Genomic DNA, 12621 nt, shown 5'->3' on the forward strand with positions numbered 1-12621 from the left:
ACCAACGAGCAGTTTTCTCCTTACAGTCAGTATTAATTAAAACAGCAATAAAGTCCTTCTGCGTGCACAGCTAAACGTGACGCAGATCAGTTTTTGTCCGCTTCCATCTGCCGCGGGTTCGTTTCACGCGGCGACGGCGGCGCTGAAACTGAAGCCGACTGAGCTTTGAAGCCTGCAGACTTCTGTTTCACTTTGTTCTTGCTTTGGTGCATGGATGTGGATTTAGATGCATCTGTGCGGCTAATGCTGTCGTTCACTCTTGTAAAAGGTTTGAATTTTCCTGTTTGAATAAAACGGACAACTTCCAATTTAAAAGTTTAGTTATTTTTTTCCACTATAGATAAAATATCGAATATAAATCTGACAATGATTTGTGCTTTAATCGTGCAGATTAACAGCTTTATGTAGAGACGTTAAACTCTTTTCTCATGTCTGACACACTATTCCGAGGACACGGAGGGAAAATGATTATTACCTCTACAAAACTTTCTATTCTGCACAGAAACTTGAATTAAAAGCAAAGTTTTGTGTATAAAAACAGTTTAAGAGTCAAACTGCTGGTTTAAGAAGATAAAACTGTGACGTGGGGAGCTGTCCACACTGTAAATGAGTGTGTGGTGGACAGCTGTGAGCGTCACATCAGCCCGGATCTAATCCACTCATCAATACTCAGTGTCCCTGAGCTTCAGTCCAACCTCGTCCTTCTGTTCATCAATCAATCGATCAATCCACACATCCTCCCTCTCTCCCGTCTGTCCCGACCGGTTCCAGCCTCGGCATCGCGAGCTGCCGACCGCAGATGGAGACGGACAGGCAGAGAGGGGGCGAAGGCGTCACCCACAGAGGGAGGAGAGACGGAGGTTTGCAGCCAGATGAGGACAAAGTGGACCTCAGGGAGCGATTTAGGCTGGAAAGGGAGGACTGGAGGAGAGGAGGAGGAGAAGAGGAGGCAGATTGGACCCCCGGGAGGAAGAGATATTGACCATCTGATTATTAGGTTTAATAAGCAATCAGAATAGCTTTTTAAGAAAGAGAGCAGATCAATGTGAGGAGCAGAAAGGCCAGAAGAATGAAGATTTACTCTGTTTACATCATGTTCTTCCTCCTGCATGTAGAAATGATGCAGCTCTGGGATTCACTCTCCATTCACTTATTGAATTTACATGAGCCACACATGGAAGCCGTTCAATCTTTTATAGATATTAATCGTAAGATGAACTTTGTCATCTTTGTTTCTAAAGCTTGGAAAACACGTCAGGAGAGATTATTTCTTTATTACTTCATCTGTAAATTAAGCTGCTGCTTCAGTTTTATAAACATCTTGTGAACCTGTTTGGGCGGAGCATGTAGTTTTCTGCACGACTCAGCAATAAAATCAAACCAATAATGACTGACGTGCATGAAGAGGTGTGCAGACGAGCATCTCGGATTGAGCAGATGAGCTACATCAGCAGAGGACCACACCCCGCCCCCCCGTCAGTTATTTAAACCCTGCAGCCCGTTACTGTGACCACGCACGGCCACTTCTAAAAGCTAAAGGTGGTCCAGCCTGCTACTGGTCATCTGTACGTATGCAAACCTACTGCTGCACAGAACTGCACCTCAGCTAATGAACGCAGCTTTCCACACCTTCAGCATGCCAATGGTCTCCACATGTATTTTTAGCACTACTCCCATTATTCTGTCATCTTGTTAAGAGGCAGCGGGTTAACGGAGGCGATGAGCTGTAGTCTGTCTCGCTGGATGGAAACGTGTGCATTTGTGCTGACAGGCAGCTCAGGGGTGGGCGGGGTGAATGATGGGGCATATGGATGACTGGAGCAAACACACAGAGTGAGAACAGTTGGCACCGAGTGATCAATCATTCACACAAGCAGAGAGCGCCTCAGCTGTGAGCAGTAAACACAGTTTAAGATCAGTTTAAATGTGAGCTCGAGCTGAGAAAAGAAATAAAAGGTTTACACTCACCTTTGTCGAACTCGTCTGGAATCTGTGAGGAGGAGCAGAAAGGAGGTGGTTACAAATCTGCTCTCATCAATCACGTCTGCTCATCAGAGCTGTGAGGGCAGCGTAAACATGCAGCTCCACATCGGTCTGCTTACTTACACGTGTGCTGATACACTGCAGAAAATAATTTTTATTTTCTGTTCATGACACAGACCTCAGGTCAGACAGGTACTGATCAGCTGATTATTAGCTAACAGGATTCAAATGAGATTTACTTATAAACAAAACAGCAAAAAGCTCAATAAAGTCTGAATAAAATACAATAAAATGCATTTATTTATCGGGACAAAATAAAACAGAGGTAAAAATAAATAAAAAAAACTATCAAGTATCACAGGTATAATGTATAATTACATTATATGACTTCTATGATTCATCTACAGCTTCATGACTTTTTCTGGGCGTAAAAACTACACAAAGATTTGTTTTTAAAAGTTCAATTTGAAATTGAATTGAACTTTTAAGAAGGAAAATCTTTTTAGAGACAGAAGATAAGATGATGAAGAGAGATCTGAAGTCGGATCTGTGATGAAGCCCTCCCCCTGGTGGACATGCAGAGTCACTGCAGTTACTACGCTGGACCACAGGTACGCGTCACTGACTCCGTTGGACTTTGCTCACTTTAAGACTTTAAGATTCCTACCAGCTGATGCTAGAAATGCACTTTATTATTTTAATTCGACTCTTTAATGATTTTAATGTAATTCTGATGGGCAGACCTGTGGGAAAAGGGTGGATGTGCATGAACCTCCTCTGGTGAAGCTCTTTTCTTTTTACAGAGTGGAGAAAATGGCTAATTAGAGGCGTGCAGATGCTCTCGTGCGGGGGTGAAGTGATGTCAGTGCAGAGGCGAGGAAGAGGCCATTAAACCCTCATCGACACCTCGGTGCGACTGCAGAGCAGCCTGGGAGAGCGGGACGGGTTCCCACACTCCCCAAACTCGACGTGTCGAGGACAGAAAGTACAAAAACATCCCAGAATCTGAGCTGGCAAACGGAGACCACCGGCCGGACGGGATTCATCATTTAAACGTGTCGCGCTGGCAACAGAGAGCCCTCAAACACACACAACTCCACACAGACATCCAATAAAAGCAAAGCATTTCACTGCTCTAGTTTGTTTAATCAGAATCAGAATCAGAATACTTTATTGATCCCTGGGGGAAATTATTTTTTGTTACAGTGCTCCATTTTAAACCAACATTAAGACAAGACAGACAATACGCTAACTAAGAATAGTACAATATATACATATATATACATACATACATAAGTCACTCATAAATAAATAGTTGGAAAAGAAACATGTGTAGCTGTAGCAGCAAACAGTGTGTTAAGTGGATGCGTTGTACAGGGAGATGGCCACAGGCAGGAATGATTTCCTGTGTCGTTCAGTGGTGCTTTTCGGTAATCTCAGTCTCTCACTGAACGAGCTCCTGTGACTGACCAGCATGTCATGGAGTGGGTGGGAGGTGTTATCCAACATTGTCTTTATCTTGGACAGCATCCGCCTCTCCGACACCACCTTGAGGGAGTCCAGCTCCATCCCCACAACATTGCTGGCCTTACGGATCAGTTTATTAAGTCTGTTGGCATCTGCGACCCTCAGCCTGCTCCCCCAGCATGCAACAGCATAGAGGATCGCACTGGCCACCACAGACTCATAGAAAATCCTCAGCATTTTCTGGCAGATGTTGAAGGACCTCAGTCGCCTCAAAAAATAGAGACGACTCTGGCCCTTCCTGTAAAGTGCTGTGGTGTTTTTAGCCCAGTCCAGTTTATTGTCAATGTGTACTCCAAGGTATTTATAGTCCTCCACAATGTCAACACTGACCCCCTGGATTGAAACAGGGGTCAAGTGTTTCCTGGTCTTCCTGAAGTCCACGATCAGTTCCTTGGTCTTTGCCACGTTGAGCTGCAGATGATTCTGCTCACACCACGTGACAAAGGAGTCGACCACAGCCCGGTACTCTGTCTCATCATCCCTGCTGATGCATCCAACCACCGCAGAGTCATCAGAAAACTTCTGAAGATGGCAGGTCTCTGTGCAGTGGCTGAAGTCTGTGGTGTAGAGGGTGAAGAGGAAGGGGGAGAGGACAGTCCCCTGTGGTGCCCCTGTGTTGCTAATCACCTTGTCAGACACACACCTGGCTGTGCAGGAACCTGCACGACTAGAACAGGAAGTCGTTTTCGGCGGTGGAGCTCACGTGTTCGAAACATCAGAACTATTTTTCTTTGTACAAACGTTTCATCCTTAGAAAACGGAGATCGCTCGAGGACCGTTTATCCCAGCGGTGCCTCGTTTGTTCACACACGCCGGCTCAAACTTTATGCCCACAAATCAAACGAGTGTCATCAAGTCTGGGCTCGTGGATTTTTGTTTGTTGTCATTTATGGCCAAAACCACGCTGCCCTCACACATGCACTGACCGTGTCACCCCTCCACACACAGACTACACCAGCTACGAAGTTACGTCCAGCGGCGCAGAGCTTCCCTCGCTGCAGAGCAGAATGTTGTGCTTCTGAAAAACACCAATAGCCCATAAACATCGTCCTAATGATGAGAACCTCTCATAACATTTATATCTGATATAACTGACGACCTCATGATTCCTTGAGTATGTAAAGACTTTACATTTTGTAGTTATGAGAAAGTCATTATGAAGTCAAAGGTTATCATTTCGGCTGCATGACTTACAGCGTGCCAAACCCTGTAACAGGCCAACAGCTTGTTCTTCAGGGACACCGGGAGCTGTTCCTGGAAGAAGCCTCGGTGCTCACCACTTCTCCCAAAGCTGTCTGAGAGCTCCAACAGGCGGCTGTTTGCTGCTCTTAATTCATTTGTGCTTCATTGGATTTTTACCCCGACGGCCGCCGAGCCGACCGTAACGTGTAAATCTGTTCACAGTGTGTCGTCTGAAGGGTTTCTCCTCCTGACAGCCGGGTCGTGTGACCTCACGAGGGGGGCAGGCTAGCAGGAAGGCGTGAGAAGTGTGCCTCGGCTTTGAAGCGGTCCGGCCCGCCTGCTGGCTCGACAGGATACAGCCGGAGGCTTTAATGTGAGAGAGCGGTCCTTACGGCGCAGCATGGAAAAGAGGCCGGCCTGCGGTTCCCGCGTCCTCGCGGCGCTGATTTTAGAACATTTACATCATACTGACCACAGTGTTAAATAACAGCAGAGGGTTCCCACAGGTCCGCTCACGTGTGAGACCTTGCATGCAGACAAACCACAAGGACGTCCACAAAACCCCTAAAAACAAACCTGTGCGTGTCAGCGTGAGCCGCGGTCAGCAGCAGGTTTCCCCACGCTGCTTAAACAGCCAACGCTCTGGTTTAAGAGTATTTTAGATGCACTTTCACAGATTTACTCTCACAAATATTCTCACACATTAACGGGGCCTCCATGTTACTCCTGCCATGTGCACTAACGCCCCCGAGCACCACCAGGGCGCTTTGTGCTGGGTTTCATGGTAAAGTTGGGCGATATCTAAAATTTTCCAGCAGATATTCATCAGTCCAATAAATGATGATAGGCGATATATTCGCGCAGGTGACTTTTTGATGGGCGGAGCAATGTTTGATTGGTTGAAAATTAACCCTGTCATGCATCAATCATGACAACCTCAATCAGGACTTTTTTCTTACGTATTTTTTTATTCATCTTTAGGCATGAAAAAAAGATTTTTGAACTTCTAAGAGGTTAGAGAAATTTACATTTTAATTTAAATAAGAATCTTTTTGTGCACCAACACTGGCTGTCCACTGTAGTGACCACCATGAAAGGGTTAAATGGACAGCTCAGGTGGACACAGTGCACGCTGGCTGTATCTAAATATCTGTCAAAGGAAATGATGTCGCATCATACTGTGGAAAAGGATCATCCGTTGGATTGCTGAAAACGTTTGGCGAACATGTGCTTCCAGGACGGAAATATTTAATAACATAAACAGCCCTGTTGCTCGTTTCACCATCGACCGCTTCTCTCAGCTTCAACCAGCATTATTGGCAACGACCGGTGAAAGGCTCAGCCGATCGGCAATAAATTCCAACCTGAACGTCCATCCCAAAGTTTTAATCGTTTCCTTTTGACAGTCCGGTCGGTTTCAGCAGACGAAGATACTGATGACGCCCCTCAGCCTCCTCACAGACACTGCTCACTCAAAAGTCCTCGGTGACTTTCTTCTCGAGTTACAGCATTCACAAGATTTTCAGAACACTTGACCTTTGACCTCGACATCACTGAGATTCAAACCTGTCTGAGATTTTCAGTAGATATCCCCCCACACCTTCAGTATTAATTTCACTCTCCTACGTCGCCTACCAAACTTGTGTCCATGCTGCCCGCCCACGGCGCGGGGTGACGACAACACCTCACAGCAGCAGGTAAAAACGTCTAAACAGCGAAGTGATCGTTTCATTTCATTACGTTTGTAGAAATGTGACATCGAGACGAATCACACCTGTGGTTTCAAACAGCAGGGAGATCAAACTTAAAACTGTGGAAAATAATTAAAACTTTATGACTAAAGAGCAGCTGACACACACACACACACACACACACACACACACACACACACACACACACTCTCTCTTTCTGGGAAGTGTTTCCTGCATAAACACCTCTCCGAGCGCCGGCACACGCCGCCGTTAAATGCCCTGAAGACGACAGTTTGAGGATGAGGAGTTGGTAAGTGTTAGCGCAGACACACTGCAGAAGACGGGCGTCACGGCAACATGAGAAGTGTGCCGTCTGATTGGAGCTCCTGACAGGAAGTCAGGTGAGATAAGTGTGCCCTCTGAAGAGAGAAATCCTCTCGTGCCGGGACAAAGCGAGCTCATCCTTCCCACATCCACACCTCAAACTGAAACTATCCTACCTGAGCAGACGGTCGATTCACTTCCTGTCAGTTAAAGCTTGCACGGTCAGGCAGATCAGATTCTGAATTACTAAATGTACGATTTCTAATACAGTAAAATACATAATCAGGGTAAAAGAATGAAACACACCAGTTTCCTCCCTTCCAGTTTGGATCGTAGCTGATCCTGAGGTGGATGATTCACACAGAGATAAAGCACGACGCCTGTGCTTCAGGTGTCCATCACTCTCTGCACCGAGCTGTCTCAGACGTCCCGAGGTAGACGACCCAGCTTTGCACCAGAACACCCCCCCCCCCATCTGTTTGCTTTTCATTTAAATTCAGCTCGAGCACATCTGTCTGTAAAAGGACACTTTAGAAAGCTGTAAGTGTGCAGTAATGAAGTGCAGAGCAAGTTTATGAGTCAACTGAAGACAAACGACTGAAGTTACTGCAGGCTTCAGTCTGGGGTCCTTTTCTCCGACGCTGATGTCCGCGGCCGGCTCTTCTGTTCCCGAGCTTCAAATACACACCGAGCAAACGACACGCTCACCTCTTTGTCACCAACAAAAGGATCCTAATGAGACTGAAGTGTGCCCTTTGAAGTGGCCATTAACGCCTCCAACAAAGATCCTGTCCCCAAAGACCAGCATCAAAGGAAACCGCAAAGCTCAAGCCAACCCCCCCACCCCCTCTAATCTGACAGCTTGATCCAAGTCTTCAGCTGTTATTACTTTCAAAATCACCATCAGCTCAGATCTGTCACACACAGACACTGCTGATGTCTCCAGATGCTAATAAACATAATAAACTGAACCACTGAACGACACAGGAAATCATTCCTGCCTGTGGCCATCTCCCTGTACAACGCATCCACTTAACACACTGTTTGCTGCTACAACTACACATGTTTCTTTTCCAACTATTTATTTATAAGTGACTTATGTATGTATGTATGTATATATATGTATATATTGTACTATTCCTAGTTAGCGTATTGTCTGTCTTGTCTTAATGTTGGTTTAAAATGGAGCACTGTAACAAAAAATAATTTCCCCCAGGGATCAATAAAGTATTCTGATTCTGAACATCTGTTTCCATCAGTAAACACTGCCCTGTATCAGTTCACCACAGAAACACATCTGGCTTGCCTTTCAGCTGGTTAGCAGCAACTGAGCTGAGCAAAGTAAGAGCGAGGGGACGATCTTATTACCGGAACAAAGCAAAGCTTCTGCACTGGAAAGGCTGGTTATCTGAACACAAACATGTATAATCTGAAGGCGAGGGCTGGAGCTGCGCATGTTTAAAACGCTGATGCTGCTCTCGCAGCCTGCTGAACATCTGGATCACCGTCTGGCTGGAAGTGCAGGTCGTTGTCCTGCTCAATCCTGTTACAGTATGAAAGCGGACAAAAGGTGAGATAAGTGTGCTGCTTCCTCTCCCACAGCGACACCTCTCACCCCTCCATCACGCAGCGAGCTGTTAAGTGTGCTCCTCACGCGACAGATGCCTGATTTGAATCTGAACAGGTGACTTCACAATCAAACACCGTCGCCTTAAAGCATGAGCACGACCACACGTGTGTGTGTGTGTGTGTGTGTGTGTGTGTGTGTGTGTGTGTGTGTGTGTGTGTGAGAGAGACAGCAAAACTTACCGTGTTTCCTTGTTCATCCACCGAATTTGTGCCTAAAAAAGAAGAAAAATAAAACAGTTTATTGCCTCCCTCCATTCTCTTCCACTTATCCTGGACAGGTCACCAGTCTGTCACAGGGCTAACACGCAGACAACCATTCACACCTATGGGCACTTTAGAGCAGGTGTCCCCAATCCCAGTCCACAAGGGCCGGTGTCCCTGCAGGTTTTAGACGTGTCCTTGATCCATCACAGCTGATTTAAACGGCTAAACGACCTCCTCAACATGTCCTGAAGTTCTCCAGAGGCCTGGTAATGAACTAATCATGTGATTCAGGTGTGCTGACCCAGGGTGAGATCTAAAACCTGCAGGACACCGGCCCTTGTGGACTGGGATTGGGGACCCCTGCTTTAGAGTTACCAGTTAACCTGTCCCCACTAACTGCATGTGTTTGGACTGTGGGAGGAAGCCGGAGTACCTGGAGAGAACCCACAGTGTATCACCTGTTCAGGTTATTTACTAGATTTGAGGCAGGTGACACGCACACTTCACAATAATGCTTGAACCTTCCAGCAGAAATATTAGCAAACACAGAGAAATCAATATTTGAAAACACGCGTGAGTAAACAGACATCACTGGTTGTGGTCGAGCAAAAACATTTTCTCATGTTTTAAAAATAAATGAGAGACGAAAAAAAACAACCAAACCATCCAATAACCAACAAGCACCAACAGCAACATCTCATCTCCTCCCAGGATGTTCGCTTGTTAGAAATGGTTAAACCACTACACCGTGCAGTCGCTGTTACACACATTTAAAAGCTTCATTTATTACATTTCCAGGTAGGTGCCCTGCAGGTTAAAGGTCAGGTTACAGATCTATTTATACTCATCAGAAGCGAGCAGCTGTGGTTTGGGCTCTCTGATTTCTGTAAGCCTGAAAAGATGAAACTCAGCGGTATCGGTGTTTCCTGTTTCAGCTGCGTCTTCTCCTTTGTCTGCACCGACACCGAGGTCGTTTCTGAGTCAAGACTGCAGTGAGGCCTGGGCCCTCAGGTGCTAGCACACCGTCAGAGGCTGTGGTGGCTTCACGTGCTGCTGGTAATAGCACACAGCGCCACCTCAGCCCCGACACAGGAAGAGAACAAGTCAGAACCAGAAGTTTTCAAACTGTCTCCCGCCGTATCTCTGAGCTTCTGTACAGACACGTCGTTACAGTCGTGGCTTCAGCACAGTGCTAACCTGCACACTGCACCAGGTTAACACAACCAGAAAAATGACTTGCACGAGCAGCTGGAGGAGGTGCAGGTGTTAAAGTGCTGTAATGGGCTGTGATGGCATCACACACAGCACTAACTATGATGCTGATTATTATTATTAACTCAGCAGCTCTTACACGAGTCTGATCACTGTAATAACCTCCTTTCAACGAACCAATCACAGTCTTTACATATTTATGTTCATTTAAACCTTTGGTGCAGCCGCCCTGAGCCGAAAGCTACAAAGCACAAAGAAACACAGGAGAAACAGCAGGTTATAATCCTGAACATCTCCAGGTATGAGCCACAGAAAAGATGTACCATAAAATCTCTTCTGTCATTCTCACAGTGCAGCACAAATATTTCACAACTAAAGGAGAAAGTCAAAGTGGAAAAGGTGGAAAATCTCCAGGAGGAACGAACTTCAAAAGGATCCAAAATACGATCGAAAGCGTGGAATTAAAGACATAAAATCCCATTCCTGTGAAGACCGAGGTCACAGAGTCTGCCACGGTCTTCAAAACACGCAGACAAAAAGCAAATCAAAAATCTCCAATAACTTCATGAACGACTTGTTTCTGAAGAGGACGACTCCCCAAAGAAATCCTTCATCCTGTCCTCACCCGAGTCCGACTCCACAAATCAAAGATTACATTTCCATCCTCTCCTCCTCCTTAAACGGATCACTCTGGGTCCATTTTTCTACTCGCCAAACCTGTCAACAACACCCTTCACCATCCTCAGTCTGACTCTCCTCTGAAGGACAGGCTGCTAGCTCCACCCACCTGTCCCTGCAATCAGGGAGCCAAGTGTGAAAACACCAATCACACCCACCTTTCCATCAGAGGAAGTTCAGAGGCCCAGCGCGGCCAGAAATACAGATTATACCTGTTCTTTTGTTCTTTTGAAGATGGCTCAAAGAATAAAGCTGCATCTCCTGTTTGAAACGCCTTAAACTGACGTGTTTAAACCCAGCAGCAGAACCAAACATCTGATCCATGTTTCATCCGTGACCAACAACCACGTGCTGGGTTCATGTTTTCAAACAGGGGTATGTATAAAAGCGCCCGGCCGAAAAGCCCACGGTGATCTTTCCAGGAGTTTAATATTACTGACCCCCAGGGTAGCTGTGGCACATTTATTCCAACAAAACCCTCATTAAATTCTAAAGAGAAAAATACAGAGCTGCCCTGCATGCATAAACCCTCACAGCACACTCGCATGAAGGAAACAATAAAAACCCTCTCTTCCTTTGAAAATGCCACACCACACTAGACTCTGTCAACTATTAGTTTAAAAAAACGCTCCTAAAACCTTTTCAAGAATTTCTGTTTGTCCTCAAACAAATCTCTTCTTTTCTTTACATGGAAGGTTTGACATGATCAATCTGATCCAGTGGGAAACATCTGGATTACAGGCTTATTCTTGACTTTATTCCAGGGGTGGGGAACTCCAGGCCTCGAGGGCCAGTGTCCTGCAGGTTTTAGATGTGTCCTTGATCCATCACAGCTGACTGAAATGGCTAAATGACCTCCTCAACATGTCGTAACGTTCTCCAGAGGCCGGGTAATGAACTAATCATGTGATTCAAGTGTGTTGACCCAGAGGGTCCTGCAGATCTAAAACCTGCAGGACGCCGGCCCTCGAGGCCTGGAGTTTCCCACCCCTGATCTAACACATTTAAACTCTGCAGCTGTTGAATGTCAAGTTTCTGGATAGAAACCAGGTAGAAACAGCTTTGTGTCTACTGAAATTTATTTTCAGCTCCTTTGTCACATCACCCCTACAGAAAGAGGTTGAACTGGATTTGAACATAGAGACGTGCTGCTGAGCAAGCTGATTGGCTGACAGTGACCGTATTTCCACCTGTGAAGCAAACCGGCTGAAACTGACTAAGTGAGGACGCCGTTTCAGGAGAGGCAGCAAAGTCTCTCGCTCTGAGTGCACAGGACGAAGCTTAAAGACTCACCGAATATATAAACGATGGCGACCGCGCCGCCGACTCCCATGAATCCGGCCAACCGTAGCACCATCTTCTTGGCGTAGGCCGTGTTCTCCTTCTGCTTCCTGTCCTCTGCCTTCTCGCCCTCCCTCTCGCCCTCCCCTCCCTCTGGAGGAGGCTGACCCTTAAACAAAAACAAGCGTTTCTGTTTGACTATGAACTAGCATTAATGAAATGTGCAGCACTGATGCGCTCACCTTCAGTCTGAACTGAGAGGAAAGCGTTAGAGACGTCAGCTTCATTCAGTTTAACACAAGGAAACGTTTTTGTGTCTCTTTTAAACAAACAAGCAAAAAAAAAAAAAAAAAAAAAAAAAACTTTATTCCCAAAAACAGAATTTACAGAAACAATAAAAACTGACAGGAGGGGGTTTGGTGTGTATGCTGGCACAGTCGACAGAGTGTGGAGGAGAGCCGTGCAGGGCAGTAGAGGAGTGCTGCATGAGTGCTGCATAACAGCCTCCATCGTGCTCCTCGTGCATGTTTCTGAGCAGACTGTCAGAATCAGACCGCGTGCAGCAGGGCCCGTGCTCACAGCACAGTGCAGCAGAGGACAACAACCAACAGTCCAGCTCTGGTGGATGACAGCAGGTTCACACTGAGCACAGGAGACAGATGAGAGTCTGGAGACGAACGTTATGATACCTTCAGGCTCATCCAGCATGACTGGTTTAGCTGGATAAAGTCCTCAAACCCAGTCTGAGACCTGATGCTGCTGCAGTAGGCCCTTGTGTAGCCGCACTGTGTAGTCAGTGTCTGAAAGATGACGACTCTCATGCTCCCCAGACTTGAACCCAAGGAGAACCTCAGGGAGGTTCATGCACCTGATGCTGCCAAACAGAACTGCAGACTGCAGCACGCACAGA

General features: G+C 46.3%; 1 protein-coding gene across 1 annotated transcript in view; it reads right to left on the reverse strand.

The window, feature by feature from the left end:
* Positions 1-12621, reverse strand: part of timm50 (translocase of inner mitochondrial membrane 50 homolog) — a 28691-nt gene that overhangs the window by 14764 nt on the left and 1306 nt on the right. The window contains exons 2-4 of the mRNA XM_082503039.1: positions 11724-11880; positions 8517-8548; positions 1969-1990 (exon numbers count right to left, since the gene is read on the reverse strand). Of these exons, the coding sequence (XP_082359165.1) occupies positions 1969-1990; positions 8517-8548; positions 11724-11880 (211 nt within the window). The remainder of the gene's footprint in view (positions 1-1968; positions 1991-8516; positions 8549-11723; positions 11881-12621) is intronic.

The sequence above is a fragment of the Aulonocara stuartgranti genome, assembly GCF_965226115.1.
Source record: "Aulonocara stuartgranti genome assembly, chromosome: 14".
NCBI lineage: Eukaryota > Metazoa > Chordata > Actinopteri > Cichliformes > Cichlidae > Aulonocara > Aulonocara stuartgranti.